The sequence below is a fragment of the Peromyscus maniculatus genome, chromosome 4, assembly GCF_049852395.1.
Source record: "Peromyscus maniculatus bairdii isolate BWxNUB_F1_BW_parent chromosome 4, HU_Pman_BW_mat_3.1, whole genome shotgun sequence".
In the NCBI taxonomy this organism is placed as follows: Eukaryota; Metazoa; Chordata; class Mammalia; order Rodentia; family Cricetidae; genus Peromyscus; species Peromyscus maniculatus.
In genome coordinates, this window is record NC_134855.1 from 68,607,368 (window position 1) to 68,628,584 (window position 21,217).

Sequence of the window (21,217 nt, forward strand, 5' to 3'; positions counted from 1 at the left end):
ATCTTCTACCCCGCTTTACTACAAATTAATCTGGTAAGGAGAGACCTGGGAAAAACTCCCTCTCCCCAACACACACACACACACACACACACACACACACACACACACACACACACACATATATCATTATGTGCTTTGTGGGGGCCAAAGGAGGGAGGAGGTGACCAGGAAAGGAACTTTAAACAAGACAGACAGGATGCCAGTCCAGTTGTGCTCAGTACACAACAAAAATCACTTAATCCTTATAAATTTGTGTTACTGGAGAAGTAAAGGCAGGCAGATCTCTGCATTCAAGGCCAGTCTGGTCTACATAGTGAGTTCCAGGAGAGTCAGAGCTACATAGTGAGACCTGGTCTCAAACAACACTCACGCACACGTGAAGACTGAAGACAACAGCTCAGGTCATGTGAGAAGCCTATGTGCCCATCCACCATCGAACTATAATCTCAAAGGTGCTGCAAACATTGGGCCTCTTGGGGGCACATGTGTTCCATTTTGATGATGAAGGATATAGGATGTGATGACTAAACTCTTGTTTGTCATGTTGAGTCAGCTAAAACACAAGTAGATGGGTACGCCTGTGAGAACTTATTCTTTTTTGGGGGGGGGGCAGGGTGGTTTGAAACATGGTTTCTTTGTGTAACCCTAAATGTCCTGGAAGAGAAATTTAATTGATTGGATCATTTGAAATGGGTAAGTCCACCCTAAATCTGAGCCATACCTTTGGTCCAGCCAGCATAAAAGGATCTGGAAGAAGGAAGTTTTTGTTTTTTGCCTACTTGGCCTCACTTTTCTCTGGCAAGTTCATTGATCTATCCTGAGGAATTCCTTCACTGGCATCAGAACCTCCTAAAGATTCCAAAGTAGAATGAAGACCATCTGAGACATCTACCCCAGGGTGTTTACACCTACTGGATTCTTGGCTTTTCTGTTCAGAGAGAGCCGTTGTTGGACTAACCAGATCACAGCCTGTCCACCACTCTAATAAACCTTATATATGTGTATATAATAGTTGCAGCTCCATCTGTGCAGCAGCATTACTGCCTTCCAGAGCCCAGTCCAGAGAGTAGCCCATCAACAGCACTGGGCACATGGAGACTTACTAACAGTCACTTTTATTGAGAACATAAACAAACCACAAAAATATTTTGACTGGTTTCTGTGATTTTGCAATGAGGATCCCATATTATGGATGCCCCCTTATCTCATCTATCCAAATCGTTCAATGACTTTCAGTATCCACTTTTTCAGGCGGAACACGTGTGTGTAGAAGCCGTATTTCCCATTCCGGTCACAGCCTTCACCCCATGAGACAATGCCCATTTGATACCAACGGTTGTTATAGGGACTCTGAGAAAGAAAGTGGAGATTCCAATAGTCAGGTCCAAGCTGTTCCTGAAAACAAGTTCCTAGCCCCCAACCTTCCCTCGCACTGGAGAATTACCCACCAGCCCCGGGCCTTTAGAGAGGCTTACCTTCATGACAAAAGGTCCCCCACTGTCGCCTTCACAAGCATCTCCTCTCTTGGTGTCATTTGCCTTGAAACCTTGAGAAAGAACAGCAGGGTTCAGGAGTCACTTCCCTTAAGGAACTACCGCCCAATAACACCCACTTGACCCCAAGATGTCTGTCTTGACCACATTTCCTTGTCCCAGGTATCTATCTAATCCTTTGTCCCAGGTATCTAATCCTTTAGCAAATTTGGCTCTAACTGCCAAGGCTGTCCCAACTCCAGCAACTTCTCACCATTCCACTGTGACCAAGTCACAGATAGCCCTCTCCTGTACCCCTGTACTTCAAATAAATAGACTACAGAAACACTCAACCTCAATTTAGTGTACTGATTTGTATATATAATCTAAAACACATGTAGGGTGAGGATGGAAAGATCTTTCAATAGAAACAATCAGAATCAAATTAGGAATCTCAGAACTCCTATGCACAAACACATGGAAACTTAGCAGACCCATAGAAAGATACTTGAGGAAAACAAAAGACCTTAGCTAGTAAGATACCTTCAATCAACTACAAAACTTATGTGAATGAACTAACTTCAAGAGTCAGGCAGTGGTGGTACACTCTGTAATCCCAAAAGGAGGCAAAAGCAGGCAGATCTCTGAGTTTGAGGCCAGCCTTGTCTACAGATTGAGGTCCAGGACAGCCAGGGCTACACAGAGTATGTACAGAGGACAGCCTGGAGGACAGTGATTATACAGAAAAACTCAAAAAACAAAGTGAAATCCTCAAGCAAATCCAAGCATATGGGGGAGGGGACCCAAAAACTTGGACTCACAAATCTAAAAATTAAAAGTAAATGAGAAAAATCAGATGTCATGGTGTGTGCTTGGAAAATCAACAAAAGGTAAGAGGCAGGAGGATTCCTTTAATATTAGCCCCTGCCTCTTAGTGAGTTTGAGGCTGGCCTGGGTGCATGAGACTGTCTCAAAAGAAAAAAAAAAAAGCGGGGGGTGGGGGGGGTGAAAAGTATGTGGTTAAAATGACTGAGTATGGTTGTGCCCACCTGTCGGCGGAAGCATTACAAATTCATGATAAGCCTGCACTATACAGTGTGGTAGAGTACTTGTGCAGCATGCACGAAGCCATTAGGATCCTCAGCACCACATGAACTAAACTGGGCATGATGACACATGCCTGTAATCCTAGCATTGTGGGAGGCAGGAGCAACAAGTTCAAGGTCATTAACTACATAGTGAATTCAAGGTTAGCCTAGGTCACATGAAAGACCCTGTATCAAAAAAGAAAAAGAGAAAAAAGTAATAAGAAGGAAGAAAGGCATTGGCATCTTGAAAAAGTATAAACCCAAAGATAAATAGGCACTAAAGCAAAATGCAAACTCCTAAATACACAACTTTTGTTTGTTTGTTTGTTTGTTTTTGTTTTTTCGAGACAGGGTTTCTCTGTGTAGCTTTGGTGCCTGTCCTGGATCTCACTCTGTAGACCAGACCAGGCTGGCCTCGAACTCACAGAGATCCGCCTGGCTCTGCTTCCTGAGTGCTGGAATTAAAGGCATGGACCACTACCACCCAGCTGAAATGGGATAATTAGCTTGAGCCGCCAGGAGGTGGCATATACCTTTAACCCCAGCACTCAGGAGGCAGAGCCTGGCAGATCTCTGTGAGTTCGAGGCCAGCCTGGTCTACAGAGCAAGATCCAGGACAGGTACCAAAGGCTAAATACACAACTTTTAAAAGCAAAGATCACGCCGGGCGTTGGTGGCGCACGCCTTTAATCCCAGCACTCGGGAGGCAGAGCCAGGCGGATCTCTGTGAGTTCGAGGCCAGCCTGGGCTACCAAGTAAGTCCCAGGAAAGGCGCAAAGCTACACAGAGAAACCCTGTCTCGAAAAACCAAAAAAAAAAAAAAAAAAAAAAAAAAAAGCAAAGATCACATATGGAAAATAACACAAGAAATGAAACACAATGATTACAGAATACTAGTTTTTAAAAAAAAAATTCCATAAAGTAGGAATATTACAATCTTCACAATGCAACAAAACTCATAATTTTTAATATACCAACTACAAAGGAACCTTAAACCCAAAGTCTTCAGACTATGAGCTGGAGTGTGGTTTAGTGGTGGAGCAGGTGCCCAGCTCAAAGCCCTGGGTTCACAGTGCAGTGACGCAGTAATGATAAAAGTTCTAAAAGAAAAAGTAAGCCAAGTATAGTGGTGTACTTAGGCTGGGGCGGGGATACTGTGAGCAGTGGACCAATCTAAGTAAAACCCTATCTCAGAAAAATAAGGGTTTTTTGTTTTCTTAAATATCCACTAAACAGGGCTGGAGAGATGGCTCAGAGGTTAAGAGCATTGGCTGCTCTTCCAGAGGACCTGGGTTCAATTCCCAGCAACCACATGGTGGCTCACAGCCATCTGTAATGAGATGTGGTGACTTCTTCTGGCCTGCAGGGATACATGCAGACAGCATGCTATATATAATAAATAAATCTTTAAAAATCTACTAAACAACTCAGAGCTATGCATGGCTCTAATATAGGTACAGACAGATTTCTGAGTTTGATGCCAGCCTGAACTACATAGCAAGTTAGCAACTGCCAGGTCAGCCACGACTGCATAGTGAGACTCAATAGATAAGTGTGAAGAGTGACCAAGTAAGACACCTAATTTCAACCACTGTGTCCCACACAAATTCACATACATGTGTAAACCCACACTAATATACATATTTCATTCTCTCTTACACACACACAAATCTTATAAAAGACAAGAGTAGGGTTAATATTATAGGACCACCTATTTGGGTCTCTGCTGTGTACCTTCAATGCTGCCTTGCACACAATAGGCATTCAAGAAATATATGTTGAGTGGCTGAATAAATGCCCTTTCCCTACCCAGGATCTCCGCTGAGCTGCATATACTGAGCAGGAATTAATGGCCACAAGCCAAGCACACTCTCTCTAACCTCACACCTCACAGCATGGAAACTTTGACCTTCCTTTTGCCACCAAAAGGTTCAGCCACTTGCCTGGAGTCATCTGACTTGTTAGTGCCCACGTATGTGTCATGTGTCCCTACCACATCCCAGGTCTACCAACCCCGGCCCAAGACACACAGCTTACCAGCACAGAACATGTTGTCGGTGATGCGTATCCGGGTGGAGGCCTTGCACACTGGCCGCTCCACGATGGGCAGGTTCACCACCTGCAGGACGCTGGGCTGTATCTCGCTGATGCTGGTGGTCCATGTCTCCCGAAGGTTGCCCCAGCCTGTCACCCTCCCTTTATACCCAGCCTGGAGCAAGCTTTAGGGAAAGAGAGGAACCCAATGAGAACTGTCCCTGACAGCATCTAGAAGCCTCCTGATGACCAACTCTATTTCCCAGAGACCAACACCTAGCAGGGGAAAAGACTTTCACATTCAGACCATGAAACTGCCACCTGCAAACGTGTGCCAGGCCCTAAGGTCCAGAACCCGGGCCGAATCACACAGAGGTTGTGGCGCTGACCTGGCTGCTGTCTGCTTGTCTGGCAGGCACACGGGGTGAATATAGTCGCTAAAGGGCACGGGCTTCTTGAGCTTGAGCAGGGCAATGTCACGGTCCAGGTTCTCTCGCCAGTTGTATCTGGGGTGAATGTAGATCTTTTCCAGCATGGAGATCTTTTCAATGTTCCGCTCATACCTGTGCAGACCCCAAAAAAAGCCAAGAGCTGTAGGCCCGCCAGTGAGAACACTCAGCTCATTGAAGAAGGTCACAGTCTGCCCTCAGAGTCTGGGAGGCGGGATGACCACTGAGCCACTACATCTTCCTTGGCAGCCCGCTGGCAGCTTTCTCCCAGTCCAATGTCCACAAAGGGCTCTTGAGCCACAGAGGCCAGCAGATGTAGATGGGCACAGGCCACATGTACTATTCAAAGAGTCACAATTTAAAGCGACTCCCACCCGGACCATGTTCTGGTGTCTGGAGTGGGTCAGGACATGGCCAAATGGGCTTTCCCAGTGGGGATGCTGAGAGGTCATACAGTGGGAGATAAACAACAGCCACATCTCACCTAATGGGCCCTCAGGTCCCAGCTAGTCACCATCAGCCACCAACTTCATACCTGGTGCGGGAATGCTTGCCAATGCGTACCAGAAGGTCGTTCTCAGTGAAGTTCTTGTCCCAGGGTGGGTACAGAAGGCAGTGGGCGGCGGTGAGGACCCACCGGTCACTGATGAGGCTGGCCCCACACAGCAGTTCTTGGGGACTCTTCCGGAAGAGCATCACCTGCCTAAAAGGGAAGCAGAATGCATTCGGGACTGGGGTCTGGTCCTTCAGCAGCCCTAGAAGCAGAAAAAGAGTCAGGATTAAAAGCTACTGGGCTGGAATGGTGGCACAGGTCTGTAACCCTAGCACTTGGGAAGCGGAAACAAGGAGGATCAGAAGTTCAAGGTCAGCCTCTGTTACATGAGACCCGGCCGCCCACCCAATCTGACCCAGGTCAGATTGACTTGGCTGTCCTGGGGGACCAGAGCTCTGCAAGTGTCGACTTCACACCGTTTAGCACAGCTCTGGAGTCAGAAGAATTTGGATCCAAGTCCTGACTCTTCTGTTGCCTGGGATGAGTCACTGAAGCCCGCAAGGCCTCTGCCCCACCATCTACTTAGGAGAGAGACATGGTCAAGCCAGTCGGCTGAGGTTGCTCTGGGGATCAGTAGAAGGTGCTAATGTCATCTGTGGGACCAGAGCTTGTAAGAGCAAGGTCCTGCAGCGGCTGTGGGTGGACAGGACTTCCACGGGCCTGCAGATCAGTCCAGGACGCACCAGGGGGCGACACCCATCTCAGCGTCCCAGCCCTCCACGATGCGCCCCTCGATGTAAGAGTCAAGAAGCTCCTTTTCCGTTTCGTCTTTTCGCGACTTCTTCTCGAACAGAGGCCGAAGGCCACAGTCTGCAGAGTAAGACCGATGGTGAGGGGCCCATCCTGCCCTCCAGCCCCGCGTCCCACGGTCACGCGGGGGGCCTCACCTGCCTCCCCGATGCCGAAGGTCTTCTCATCGAAGAAGGTGTGGAACTCTCCGTCGGTGGTGCGCCCCCCGATGGACTCCTCCACATCCTGACTCGCCTCTTCCACCGCATCCTCTGTAAAGGGTTGGGACCTTAGACCTTCCCAAGCCCCTGCAGGCCTTGGAGGGCGTTTGACTCTGAGCTTAAGAGCCTAGGTACTCCTCCACGACCAGGCAACGACCTCTCAGGACTCCATTTACTCATCTATGAAATGAGAATAGGACCCACCCCTAGCCAGGCTTCGGGAAGGCTCTGATGAACCCACTTGTCCTCTGCCCCTGAGCTCTGCTCACCGCAGTAGTTAAGGCTGCAGTACTCGAAGTCACCAGGCTGCCCGGCCACATAGCACCACACGCCCTCCTCATCGCCGTCTGGGTTGCGGCAGAAGTTTTCCACGAGTTTCACCTCCGGGGCGAAGTCCTGGAACTTGCTCAGGGCCTTGGCTGGGGAGCTGGCCCAGGCCAGGCAGGGGGACCCAAGTGTCGTCACAGCCAGGTTCCCCTGGTACAGCCGGCCACGCTCAGGGACGCACTGCTCCGGTGGAGGTGACAGATTCCCCTTGGAACCTCCGGAGCGAGGCGTCATCTCCACAGTGGTACGGTCCTTCTGGCCTGGTGTGGAAGGATGGATGCAGAAGCCAAAGTTGGGGGAACCACACACAGACACGAGGGAGATTTGAATCCCTGTCCTGGTGCATTCCATCTGTGTGACTCCAGACAGCTTAAACACCCCCAGTCTCAGCAACCTCCCTTCAAATGGGTCACGCATGCCTACCTTCCCCGACAGTTGGGAATATAAAATACACGGCACAAGCTGGGCGTGATGGCCCACGCCTTCAACCCCAGCACTCCTAGAATCCTTTCTGTAGCCCAGGCTGGCCTCAAACTCAGAGCTGCGCCTGCCTCTGCCTCCCGAGTGCTGGGATTAAAGGTGTGCCCCACCACACCAGGCTCAGGTTTTGTGTTGTAACTGGACACAGCAGAAAGACTGTTGGGTCTACTAAGGATGTCTGTGCGGACAGCTCAGTTTCAGGAGCTGGCAGTGTATTTCCCACAAACGGGTAGAGGGTGCAGTCTAGGAAGCTGTTAAGATCATTTAAAAATCACTGGTGATTTGCCTGAAGACCTGTCTCGGTGGAACGTAGCTGACTAAGAGTAGCGGCCTGACCTGCAGCTAGGGAAGAGATGGTCTCTACCACTGAGTTATAAAACGGCCAGCCCCCCCTCCCCCCGCCGCCACCCCATTTTCTCTTCATTGTGAGACAGGGTCTCACTAAGTTGCCTAGGCTGGCCTTGAACTCACTGTTGTCTAAACAGGTCTTGAACTTTTAAACAAAGATTTCTCTTTTTCATTTTTATTCATCTCTCTCTCTCTCTCTCTCTCTCTCTCTCTCTCTCTCTCTCTCTCTGTGTGTGTGTGTGTGTGTGTGTGTGTGTGTGTGTGTGTGTGTGTGTGTGTTTGCACATATGCTGCTTGTGGAGGCCAAAAGAGAGTGTTGGATCCCTGGAGCTGGAGTTACAAGTAGTTATGAACCACCCAACATGGATGCTGGGAACTGAGTTCTGGCCCTCTGCAAGAGAAGCAAATACTCTTAACTGCCGAGCCATGTGCCCAACCCAGGGCTTGAACTTTCCATCCTTCGGTCCTTTTGCCTCAGCATCTCCAGGGGTTGGGATCATGGGTCTGTGCTGCCAAGCCAGCCCTTGTTTTTTTTGGGGGGTAGGAGTTTTGAACCTAGGGCCTTGTGCATCCGAGCCAAACTCCCAACCACTAAACCCATGGTATGAATTCACCACCCTGCCTATTTCCCTATTCTTGACTCTGTGGTTTTCTGCCGGACAGCGCTTCACTTCCTGACTTTGGCCTTGGTCGTATGGTACGTATGACCGATGGTCCGTGGGCACGCCAGTCCTCCCAAGGGCACGTGGGCAGGCCTGGCTGCCGGCTCTGAACAGGCCTCCAAACAGCACTGCTGTTCCTTGTTCTACACTTCTGACGTCGTCATGGGCAGGAGGAACTTCCTCAAGCAACTGCAAGCAATTGGGTTCGGCTGGACCCATCATTCCGAGCACACCCACTCAGGCCGGCCCAGCATACATGGATGGAACTTTGTCTCCCCAGCTCAGTCACACACCCAGCGAGTGCAGCTCAGAGCATCCTAGCCATGCCTCCATGGTGTAAGAAATAAGCACTTGCTGTGGCCTGCCCCTCAGGGAAGGGTGTTGGTTCTGCAGCATTATTGTGGGGCTAGGTAGTGGGAACTTATCTCAACAGTGACCCAGGGAGAACCCCATGTGCTTGTTCTGTGGTGTTTGGAAAAGGCATGTGACTGAAGTCATCCAGGAGGACTTCCTGGAGGAAGAGCGCCTTGGCAGGACACAAAGTTGTTTGAAATGAACCACAGCCTGGAGCATGAGGAACCGAGACTGGGAAGGAGGTGACAGGCAGCCTGCCCGGGTCTCCCAGTGCCCTGGCCAACAGGCCCATTCGATTTGTGGCTCCTCCCCCTTGCTCTGAAGGTGGCCAGCATCGTGATGCCCATTCAAGATGACCAGGCCTTCTGAAGACCCCAGGGCCTTGGCCATGAACTGCTTCCGGGCCCCAGCTCACCACAGACGGGAACACTGCATTCTTCTCTTCGCACGGTGGGGTCTGTGGTGTAGCACCAGGGTCCCTTGGTGCTGCTATCTGGATTGCGGCAGAAATTCTCCTCCAGGTAGGCCCCAGGGTGGGTGGTGGAGTTGATGCTGGAAGAGAAGGGTGCTCAGGGACCTTGTGCCTCCTGAGTGTCTTTGCTCCCCCTCCTGGCCTGCTGGTCGACAGGCCTGCCCAGCACTCACTCAGGCTTGTGTGGATAGCGGCTCCGCCATAATTGGCACTCGATACCGGAGTGGGTGACGCTCACGGTCCCAACGTAGTTGGTACCCAGATCCATAGCACAACGACCTACGGAGATACACACCCGCGTCTGCAGCGGCCTCGGAGGCCTCTCCCCAGATCTTCTATTCACATGCTATCTCCCTGCTGCAGGCTCTCTCTGGTCCACCGTCTGCAACCTGCCTGCCTCTGGCTCCTTTGCGGTAGGTCTGTCCACGCCACACAGCCACGTGCCAACCAGGTGACAGGCCCAGTTCTCACCTGGACCAGTCTCCCTGTTCCTGTGACTTAGCCTTTGCACACAGTTTCCACGCTTAGAATTCTCTCAGATTCGTTCACCAACTTATCCCACAAGGCCGGGTACATAGCTCTTGTGGGACGCCATCTCTGATTCTGCTGACAAGGCAACCATCCCTCTGCTCTCTCCTGGCTTTTCCAAGAGTCCCTCGAGGTTTGGTATTTCTGTTATCCTGAGACTGTGAGTAAAGCCCAGAACTAGTCCATGCTCTTAAAGTCCCAAGCACCTGTATATGGCACCTCCCTATGACCCTAGGACTCGGCCAGCTGAAGTACAAGATTGCGAGTTCAAGGCCGGTTCCTCTGCACTTAGATGCTACCTACAAAAAGAAATCCCCAGCATCCAACACCAGCACAGTGCCACAGTGCCTGGCACACACCAAAGGCTTATTATAATTTTTTTTTTAAATTTTTTTAGTAAGTAATGAAAGTATGAGGGCTGGAGAGATGGCTCAGCAGTTAAGAGCACTGGCTGCTCTTCCAGAGGACCTGGGTTCAATTCCCAGCACCCACATGGCAGCTCACAAAGTCTTTAAGTCTCGTTCCAGGTGACCTAATGCCCTCTTCTATCCTCCGCAGGTACCAGGACGTATAGGTGGTATACAGACGTACATGCAGGCAAACGCCTACACATGTTAAAATAAAAAGACAGATGTGGCCGGGCGGTGGTGGCGCACGCCTTTAATCCCAGCACTCGGGAGGCAGAGCCAGGCGGATCGCTGTGAGTTCGAGGCCAGCCTGGGCTACCAAGTGAGCTCCAGGAAAGGCGCAAAACTACGCAGAGAAACCCTGTCTCGAAAAACCAAAAAAAAAAAAAAAGACAGATGTGGTGGCAGATGGCATTCAAGAATCCCAGCACTCAGGAGGCAGAGGCAGGCAGAGCTCTATGAGTTCCAGGCCAGTCTGGGCTACAGAGTGAGTTTCAAGATAACCAAAGCAACATGGGGTGGGAAGGTTCAGGAGTTCAAAGCCAGCTAGGCCACATGAGACCTTGACTCAAGGAAGGAAGGACAGAAGGTAGGAAGGAAGGAAGGAAGGAAGGAAGGAAGGAAGGGAGGGAGGGAGGGAGGGAGGGAGGGAGGGAGGGAGGAAGGAAGGAAGGAAGGAAGGAAGGAAGGAAGGAAGGAAGGAAGGAAGGAAGGAAGGAAACTGTGGTATATAAGAAGTTTCCTGTCTCCCGGGAGGTGGTGGCGCACACCTTTAATCCTAGCACTCAGGAGGAAGAGGCAGGCGAATCTCTGTGAGTTCGAGGCCAGCCTGGTCTACAAAGCAAGTTCCAGGAAAGGTGCAAAGCTACACAGAGAAAAAAAACAACAACAAGTTTCCTGTCGATAGTGGAGCCTGTTGTTAGACTAAAGACACATTATTCAGAATGCTGTGGAGGGAGGCTGCTCCCTGAGGGCACTGAGAAGTCCCTGAAGGACCAGGTCTCCAGGTCTTCAGTGGGGAGTGTTGGCTCCTCCAGCGGAAACTAACAAAGTAGGCAAGGGCTGAGACATCTTGACATGTTTACTGACCCTGACCAACTCGCTATCAGAGCAGAAAGAGGGTTTGGGAGTCTGGAAGAGTAAGTCAGAGCTTTCCTGGCTAAGAGCCTGTGGGTAATAGGGAATCATTGGAAGTACTGGAGAATGAAAGCCGGCCATAGTGGCACACGCCTGTAACCCCAGCACGGGGAGGTGGAAGCAGGAGGATCAGGAGTTCAGGGTCATCCTCAGCATCTAGCAAGTTCAAAGCCACCCTGGGCTACCGGAGCCCCTGTCTCAAAAACAAAACAAAGTTTTGGAGAATGAATTAACAAGATAGAGCTCTGACAAAGGGTGGGCAGAGGCCTAGTCAGTCAGGGGTTAAGAGCTCGGCCCCCAAGACTAATTAATTATCCATTCGTCCCTCCAACAGTCCGGCTGACTGCCAGGCACAAAGCCACATGCAAAGACGGCCTTGACCACGGAACAAAGAGGCAATGTCAGGCGCTGGAGACACCACTTCAACCATGGCTCCTGACCAGCCACTAATTTTCCTTCTCCCAGGCTTCTCCACCACCCGCTCACCCCAAGTCTGCCCCTCACCTTCCATACACTCCATGAAAGTGTCTCGAGTTTTTCTCACCGAATCACAAGCTGGGGAAAAACAAATCAGATGGAAAAAAAAAATCAGAAACACCTTTGATGCTGCTGTGGGGATGATGGTGGAAGCAGGGATAACAGGGGGAGGGGGAGGGGAGAGCGTGGGTGCATGGGTATGTTATGCAGCAGGAAATTCTGGAGGAAAGGGTAGTCTCTAGCTAGAGTCCCCCAGCCTCCCTTCCGGGGGGCAAACCCCATTGGCCACTCACCTCTGTACTTGGCCCAGAACACGTCCTACAAAGCAAGGGCTGTGGTGAGAGCCAGCAGGACGGAGCTCTGCTCCTCGGCAGGCATCCCATCCTTCCCTCACGCCTGCCTTTAGCTCCCCACTTGGACCTCCAGGAGGAGAGAATGTGAAGAGAGAGAGAGTCCCCCAGCACACATGACTGAACGAGGAGGTCTCCTCCGGCCCCGAAGAAATGGGCTGCCGCAGAGCCCCAGGACCAGTGGGTGCACCACAAGGGAACCCAGAAATGGCAGAAAGGCTTAAGCAGGCACCAGGCAACCCAGACAGCCCCAGAATAGCCGACTGCTGAAGCTGGAGAGGTCCTCTGGTGTCACGCGCCTCCCTGTGACAGCCCAGGCCTCCAGTCGCCAAGACAGATTTGGGGCCCCCATCTTGCAGCCCAGTGAGATTGGGGGTCAGAGTGGAAGTGAAAGTGTGAACAGGGGAAGAGCCAGACCGAGTCCCCTGCTTGCGTCACCGGGTCCCAGCATGCCTCTGCTGAGGGAGCCCGGGCCTTTTCCTCACCCCCCTGCCCGTCCTCCCAGCAGCCGGTCCGGCTCACCGTGTCACTGATAGACTCCAGGGCCTCGAAGGCCTCCTCATAGCTGCACTGCTCCTCCACGCACTCTCGCTCCAGGTTGCCCTTCCTTAGCTCCTCCAGTAGGCCACTGTTGGCTCTCCGCACCCGCTGGAGCAGCGACAGCGCGTGCTGGGGGGCCAGGAACACTGCGGGGGGGGGGCAGGGGGGAGCAATAGAAAATCGCCTCTGGAAACCCTGCCTATCTTCGCCTCTGGAGACCCTGCCCATCTTAGCTGTTAAGGGCTAGCCATTAGGGAAGCAAGCCTGGCCTACCCAGCTGGCTTCCATGACGGGACACAGGGGTTGCAGAAGTACCCAGAAGGCCACTGAACATAGCCTGTCACCCACTTTTTATGGGTTGTCCCAGCCCACTCGCCATTCTGGAAGAGAAAAGAGGCACCCGCCTCCTGCCCCATGCACCTGACTCCTTCTTCAATCTGGACACTGGGGTCTGAGGTCCAACTGGGAATTGTCCCTGTGTTCTTTGGTCTTAGCCAGGACACCCCGACCCACAGGCCTATCCCACACCTTCCATCATGCCCCAAGTGCCCCTTACCATGCTGGCTGTGTACCAGGCCAACCAGGGCAGCCAGAGCCAGGCAGCCAGGCAGCCCCAGGCCTCGGACGTACAACATAGTGCGTCCGCTGCTGGGATCTGAGAGATTGTCCTGACTCTCTCTGGGTTAATGTTGAACCAACGTGAAGAAATCAGTGGCAAGGGAGAGGTCAGGGGGTCAGGGCCTTGGGGACAAATGGGTAGATAGTCCTAGGGTCCACCCCCGCCATCCAAGAGGACAAGTTCTCCCAGAGCCAGGGACGGATGTTCTTCGTGAGAAAATCGTATTGAAAAGACCGTCATCCAACCTCTTCCACCATTTGTTAAGTGAGTGAATGTGGATCAGTGAGTCCCTCCAGAACACTCCATCTCCACTGACCACAGCTCCTTCATCTGTGCACTGGGCATAACACTTTGCTGTGAGAACTGGGGGAGGCTATCAATGCAGAGCGCCTACAGACTTGCACACGTGTGCACAGACCTAAGGAATAGAGATGGGTGTGCCCAGGTGAAAGCTGCCCTCATTGAGCTGGGGTAACCATGAGACAGGGCAGCTCTCAGCAGGGGTGGGGGTGGGGGGTGACTCCTCTTCTCTAAGGGAGGAGTCAAGTCCTGTGGCCTCTGGCTGTCTTCTCCCATCTCCTGCCCCAGAACAGGCGCTGGCCCACGACTCTCCCAGACACAGCCCCTTCCCTCCCAACCTGTCTGCACTGGGCCAGCCTCTGGAGGTTTCTGATTGGAACAGCTGCTCTGGACCTGCTTCTCACCCTCCCCCATTTCCTGTTTACAAGGTAAATATTAGTCTTGGGTCTAAATAGAACAGAGGGACAAAGAGCACGTACACCGGGAATTAAGGGACCCTTGCTTTGCCTTGACTTCATCAGGGCTGGCTATTTGGGGTCATGTACAGTCTGGAGAGAAACGTGGTTGGCAGAGAACTGGAGACTGGGACTTCCACAGTCGGCTTAATTCCTGAGTGGCCCACTTCTTACGGATTTCAAACACATAACACACACACACACACACACACACACACACACACACACACACACACACATATCACATATATTACAGCTTTTCTTTCTAAAATGTATTATTTTTACTATGTGATTTCTGTGTGTGGGTATATGCATGTGAGTACTGGTACCTGAGGCAAATCCCCTGGAGCTGGAGTTACAGGCAGTTATGAGCGACGCAATGTGAATGCTGGGCGTCAAACTTGGGTCCTCTGAAAGAGCAGTCAGTGAGTAGTGAGTACTCTTAACCACTGAGCCATCTCTCCAGCCACAGTTTTTTTTTTGTTTTTTTGTTTTTTTTTTTTGAGACAGGTTTCTCTGTGTTAACAACCTTGACCTTCCTGGAACTCACTCTGTAGGTCAGGCTGTCCTTGAACTCACAGAGATCCACCTGCCTCTACCTCCTGAGTGCTGGGATTAAAGCCATATGCTACCGCCACTGCCCAGCTAAAATATAACTTTCAAAAACATATGCAGCTGGGTGTGGTGCACACCTTTATAATCCTGGCACTAGGGAGGCAGAGGCAGGAGGATGTCTATGATTCTGAGGCCAACCTGGTCTACTTCGAAAGCTCCAGGACAATCAGGACTACATAGAGAGATCCTGTCTCAAACAAACAAACAAACACGCCTCTTTTAAAAAAAATAAATGACATGTATTTATTCGTGTGTGTGCACGTTCCCCACTGTCCACACGTGGAGGTCGGTTCTCTCCTTCCACCCTGAGTCTCACGGACTGAAGCAGGGACTCAGATATGACAGAGATGCCTTTACCTATTGAGAAGTACTGATGGCCCTTTCCCCATCAACAAATGCATAATTATTCTGCATCATATATGCCGCTTCAAATAAGGCTCGCAAAATGGTCACAAGTCATAATAATTGAGTTCCACATTTCATGTACACCCCTATCGGACCAGCCCCCAAAGGTCCCTTCCTGTCAGCCTGCAGCCTCCCCCTCCAGTGAACACCATCCTGACACAGACCAGCTTTGTCTATGTTTGAAGCCCACAGGGTGTAACATAACAACATCTCCTTTGTGTCTGTCTCCTCTAGCTCACACACGGTTTCGTGGATCCATCCATGGTGTGCTCACCAAGTGTGTAGGTCTTTGCATGGATTGCTCACATTTCACTTCTCTGTCCCTTCTGTGGGTGCTGTGGTGGGTGTTTTTATGAGACAAAGTCTTGTATAGCTGGAGCTGACCTTGAACCTAAGGTAATCACACCTATCTTTATTTTTATTATTTCCCTAGTAATGAGCATTTGGATGAAGTTATAGTTTGGGAACACTGTGAATAGCTGGGTTTTTTTTTTTTTGTAACTTTATTGATTTGATTGTGTGTGTGTGTGTGTGTGTGTGTGTGTGTGTGTGTGTGTGTGTGAAGTGTATGAAAACATATGGGTACCTGCCACAGTGTGCATGTGAAAGTCAGAGGATAACTTCTGGGATTCAGCTCTCTCTTTCCACTGTGGATTCTGGGGATCAAACTCGGGTCTGCAAGCTTACATGGCAAGTGCTTCCAACCTCTTCCCATCTCACTGGCCCCTGTGAATACTCCTGAAGACATGGTTTGGTTTGGTTTAGACACAGTTTCTCTGTGTAACAGCCCTGGCTGTCCCAGAACTTACTTGGTACTCCAGACTGGCCTCGAACTCACAGCGATCCACCACTGCCCAGTGAATGCATGTTTTTGTGTAACTCACTTCTGTTGGGTAAATGCCCAGGGAATGGGGATTTCTGGGCATAAAGTGGGCATAATATTTATCTAAGTAACTACAACAAACATCTGTCCCAAATGGTTGTACTAGTTTATACTCCAACCAATGAGGTTTGAGGGTTCCAGTGGTTTGTATCCTTAGCAACTTTTTTCATTTTGTAGGAAGCATTTTATTTTATTTGGTTTTTCAAGACAGGGTTTCTCTGTGTAGTTTTGGTGCTTGTCTTGGATCTCAGTCTGTAGACCAGGCTGGCCTCGAACTCACAGAGATCCTTCTGGCTCTGCCTCCCAAGTGCTGGGATTAAAGGGGTGTGCCACCACTGCCCAGCATGTAGGAAACATTTTAATGAATGGATAAGTGGGTGTCATTGTGGTGTTAGCTTATTGCTGTGGATATTGCTCTATATAAATAAAACACTGATGGCCAGTGACCAGACAGGAAGTATAGGCGGGACAAGGAGAGAGGAGAATTGGAGAAACAGGAAGTAGGAGGGAGAGACACTGCAGCCACTGCCAGGACAAGCAGCATGTAAAGATGCCGGTAAGCCACCAGCCACGTGGCAAGGTATAGATTTATAGAAATGGGTTAATTTAAGATAAAAGAACAGTTAGCAAGAAGCCTGCCACGGCCATACAGTTTATAAGTAATAAAAGCGTCTGAGTGATTATTTTATAAGTGGATTGTGGAACTGCGGGGCTTGGGGAACCTGGAGAGAAGCCCTCCAGCAACAACTTATATTCTCTGCCAACTGATGGTATTGTGCCTATTCTTTCATCCCTCTCTTTCCCACCCCTTTGGGGGTGTTGTTTGGTGATGGGTAAAAAGATGTCATTTTATAAGCTGGGTATGGATACCTGGATTAGGAGGCAGAGGTAGGAGTTTTTCAGCCTCAGTTGCATAGTGAGACCCTGATGAAATATGAATGAAAGAAAGAAAGAAAGAAAGAAAGAAAGAAGGAAGGAAGGAAGGAAGGAAGGAAGGAAGGAAGGAAGGAAGGAAGGAAGGAAGGAAGGAGAAAAAGAGAGGCCAGCGAGGCGACTCAACAAGCCAAGGCACAAGCCGCTTGCCTCGGTGTCTTTTCTGTTGCTGATAAAGCATCTCAACAAAAGCAGTTTGGGGAAGCAAGGGTTTGTTTAGCGCACAGTTTCAGGGCACACTCCATCACTGAGGTGCGGTCACACCGCATCACGGTCAACAACAATGCACTAATGCACACCTGTGTTCAGTTCACATCATCTACTCTTACACAGCTCGGGATCCCATCTACGGAATGATGCTGCCCTTAGTGGGCAGGTCTTTCAATCTCAACACAACTGAGATAACCTCCCCTCAGGACGTGCCCACAAGCCAACCTTCTCTAGACGATCATCCCCTACTGAGATAACCTCTCAGCCCTGGCTTTGCAGCAGCCAGAGCTGTAAGGGCCATAGCCACCACAGCTGGCTTTTCCTTTCTTGCCCCAGGCCCTCTGTGCAAGTCTGGGATTTTCCTGTTGCTCTACAACAGTCTCCAGCTGCCGCCCAAACTCCACAGGTGCCTGGGCTCCAAACAGCATTAGCCACCCATGATTGGCCAGCTCTGCATTCAGGCAGCTCCCGACACACATGTTTTTTCCACACAGTCCCCTGTGTCCGCTTTTCAGATGGCTGGCTCCTTCTCCCTGTGAGTTTCGGGCTTCCACTGGACCCCCTCCTCTGGGCCACTGCCACACCGCATCCTACTTGTTCTTTGTATAACCAAACTCCACTACCCACAGGAAGTAATCCAAAGGGTACTCAAAGAAATGAAATTTGACGAATAGATGTGTTTTATTTTGCAGAGTTTGGAAAATTAAAATATGTACACCATATTCAGGATTTTAACGGGCAACTTCTCTGAGTTTTGAAAAGGCTGATTACACATTTATTAGAAGTTATGGCCATCATGAGGATAATTGTATAAATTAAGCCTGAGAATGATGCAGCGTATGTCTCCAGTAAAAAGGAACAGTTTTTTGCATATTACAACATAAAGTGTATTGCAGGTATACCACACAATCCTGCAGGACAAGCAGTTATAGAGAGATCTAATCATACTCTAAAAGATGTGCTTAATAAAGACCCCCAGAGAGAGACTGAACAATGCTTTATTAACTTTAATTTTTTTAAATGCTAGTGAGAAAAGAATGAGAGCTGAGGAAAGACACTGGATAGTAGAAAATATTGCTAACCTGGAGGGCCAGCCTCCAGTCAGGACCAGGGCATGCAAAAAACCATGAATTAATTCAGCAAGAGCTAGACATTTCTATCTGAGGGGAAATAAGAAAACACACACTTTCTGATGGTAACTTTCTTTTACTTGGTCTTAAAAAAATCTTCTCTAAAAATCTCTCTTGCTCTCTCTCCTGCTTAGCTACTCATCCTCTCTTCTCAGTTCCCTCTGCATACCCACACTCACTCACTCTCTCTCTCACTCACTCACTCACTCACTCTCTCTCTCACTCACTCACTCACTCACTCACTCTCTCTCACTCACTCACTCTCTCACTCACTCTCTCACTCACTCACTCTCTCACTCACTCACTCTCTCTCTCTCACTCACTCACTCTCTCTCTCTCACTCACTCACTCTCTCTCTCACTCTCTCACTCACTCACTCTCTCACTCTCTCACTCACTCACTCTCTCTCTCACTCACTCACTCTCTCACTCACTCACTCTCTCACTCACTCACTCTCTCACTCACTCACTCTCTCACTCACTCACTCTCTCTCTCACTCACTCACTCTCTCTCTCACTCACTCACTCTCTCACTCTCTCACTCACTCACTCACTCACTCACTCTCTCACTCACTCACTCACTCTCTCACTCTCACTCACTCACTCACTCACTCACTCACTCACTCACCACACAGCTCTTACAGAGTTCCTTCACATTGCTCCTTCCACAGCCGAACCCTGCACAAACATCAGTTACATTTTCAGGGTCACAGAGTGTTTCTTCGGTAAACAATCAGAGACAGAGCCAAACTGATACATGTAAGGAATCACATGACAGAGCCAAACTGATACATTTAAGAAATCACATGATTTCTCTCAGGCTAGGAAAGGTGGCACTGACCCATGGTGAGTAATGCTTGGCCACGAATGTAGCCTGAGTGGTTAGCATTCCCAGACAGAGAAAGACATTGAATTTCAGGACTTAACAATAACAGTTAGTTGGCTGAACCCTGAGTGGTAGGGGTACGTGCAGAAAGAGATTTACTGTGGGTTATGTCTACCAAAGTTGCTTCATGTCTGACCTTGACTTAACAATCAACACCTGGGTCTTATGTTTGTGTATTCTCTGCAGGGGCAGCTAATATGTTTTGAATTTGCTCTAAGATGTTAGCTAAATGTGTCAAAGGCTGTCTTTGTAATCGAGAATACTATAGTTTCCTGTGTCAGTTATGAAAAAGAGTCTAGTATTATCAGAATTATATAACATAAGCAGAAAGCATCTTCCTGACCATCCACAGCTGTATGTGTGCCTAGAGATGTAAAACACACTACCAATGAGCTGTGGAAAGAACCACACAGTTGTTCTTTTTAAAGGAGAAATACAATGGAACGTGAGAGAAATTACAGACAGGAGCAACCGGTCATTTACAGTCAGTAACTTTACGGCTTTGCCAAGTAGGGTTCCCTATCTGGTGCGTTGACCTGTTAAATACTAGTTGCCCCCTGCTGTATACTCCCACAGCCTCCTGCAAGAAAAAAAAACTGCTAAATTAAATCAGCCTGTATACTTTAAAGATGTATTGATCACAGAATTGAAATCAGGATATGTTTTACATTGGGGAAGAGGTTTTGCTTTTGTTTCCACAGGAGAAGAAAAGCTATGGATACCATTAAAATTGATAAAGATTAGATTCAAACAGGAGCAATCTCTTAATTAAAAGAGGTGATAGTTCATCAACCAGCATGACCATTCAATATAAACTAACTTATAAGACTAATGAATGCTTTTCATTTGATCAGATATAAACTGCCCAAAAGAGAAACTCTCCAAAGTTAGAGTTGGCGCAGGCTTTTGTTTTTGTCTTCCAGGAGAATGAAGGAATCCAACTAAGGAATCTGAAGACTACTGGACAAATGAGACATGTGAAGAAAAAGGATGAATCATCCAGAGAAAATGTCCCAAGAAAAGGAGTAAATTGGCCTGTTGGTATCTCACATTTCCAACAGGATAAAATGTTATAAACCTTCTCAAACGTTTGTTTCTACTCTTCTCTACAGACATATAAGGCTAATAGTCTTTTTGTAGTTCCAGTTCAATTAAAAGTTAAAGCTGGCCTTGGAGCTGGAGCGTGGCGGCTCTCTCCTTCTCTAAACCCAAGCATGCTTATTAAAGGAAAATCCAAACTCTCTGTTTCATCTTAGAAGAGCCACCTAATATGGGACAGAAGAAAAACCAAAATTAAGAGACTATTTTATTGTCACTAATCTCATCATTTTTTTGGTTTTATTTTGACTCTAAAACTTTTCTTAAGGTATAAATATTATATAAAAATTTATAAAATTAATATATATGTATTTTAAACTTTCTGTCATGATGTTAATGGTCATATAGAGTAGTAACTAATTTTAGAAAAAAAACAATCTAGCTTTCTATACATGATTTTGGGCTTGAGTCTGAATCAGGTAACTAGGAATTAAGTTTGTGCACTCCAGATATACTAAACAAATTGTGATCCTTTAACCTCTCTGCTGGGATCTGCTGCATAGGACACTTAAAATGTTTAAATTTTTTTGCAGTGAACCATAACCATTCCATCAATGACCTTTGAAGGCTCCAAAAGGATGATGGGTCCCCACAATGATGATTCCACCTGTTTCATGGTAATGCCACCCAAAGATCAGCTTTGGACTACAAACTGCTCAGGACAATTTCAAGATGGCTAGCTGAGATGGTCCAGCCTCATGCACTACTCCAGCCAGGACTTCAGATGAGCCCTACACTTTCCCATTACACATAGACTGACAATAAATGATACAGCTAGCTCTTCCAGGACTTGACCATTATCTCAATTTTCTCAGGGTCTCCTAGAGATGCTGTCACACACACGCACACACACCCCAGACAGCAGGAAGTAATTTTAAGAACATGATGCCTGTTTAAGTTGGAAGTTCTGCTCCAGCTTCACTCTCCCCCATTCCAAATCCTGCCTCCTTTCAGAAAGGCTGCCAAGTGGCAGCTCCTCCCCAGAGCTACTCAAGACCATGCCTACAGGATATTTAAACTGACTCCTAGAGAACGGCCAGGCAGTTTTCTTTTCCA

At 48.8% G+C, this 21,217-nt stretch overlaps 1 protein-coding gene and 1 long non-coding RNA gene across 3 annotated transcripts; one reads left to right on the plus strand and one right to left on the minus strand.

Moving 5' to 3' along the window:
- Positions 1–1,096: 1,096 nt before the first annotated feature.
- F2 (coagulation factor II, thrombin) lies at positions 1,097–13,339 on the minus strand. The gene is made up of 14 exons (XM_006984348.4): positions 13,185–13,339; positions 12,611–12,774; positions 12,032–12,056; positions 11,766–11,816; positions 9,363–9,468; positions 9,133–9,269; positions 6,816–7,133; positions 6,484–6,597; positions 6,280–6,406; positions 5,579–5,746; positions 4,984–5,157; positions 4,598–4,779; positions 1,476–1,546; positions 1,097–1,350 (listed from the first exon to the last, which is right to left on the minus strand). The coding sequence occupies exons 1-14, from the start codon at positions 13,261–13,263 to the stop codon at positions 1,210–1,212; spliced, it is 1,857 nt and encodes a 618-aa protein (XP_006984410.2). The 5' UTR covers positions 13,264–13,339; the 3' UTR covers positions 1,097–1,209.
- A 499-nt stretch (positions 13,340–13,838) lies between these two features.
- On the plus strand, positions 13,839–20,944 carry LOC121828732 (uncharacterized). Of its 2 annotated transcripts, none has more exons than XR_013050590.1 (3): positions 13,839–13,975; positions 19,987–20,100; positions 20,695–20,944. It is a non-coding gene; the product is annotated as an uncharacterized LOC121828732 (long non-coding RNA). The 2 variants fall into 2 exon arrangements; XR_013050591.1 differs by lacking the exon at positions 13,839–13,975 and adding an exon at positions 15,289–15,418.
- Positions 20,945–21,217: the final 273 nt, after the last annotated feature.

What these genes read in the sequence shown, in the direction of transcription:
- F2 (XM_006984348.4), bottom strand. Translation starts at nt 13,263, where the DNA reads ATGTTGTACGTCCGAGGCCTGGGGCTGCCTGGCTGCCTGGCTCTGGCT. An exon ending in GTTCTGGGCCAAGTACAGAG is followed by an intron (nt 11,817 to 12,031) that starts GTGAGTGGCCAA and finishes GTTTTTCCCCAG; the next exon opens with CTTGTGATTCGGTGAGAAAA. An exon ending in GGCAAGCATTCCCGCACCAG is followed by an intron (nt 5,158 to 5,578) that starts GTATGAAGTTGG and finishes GGGTCTGCACAG; the next exon opens with GTATGAGCGGAACATTGAAA.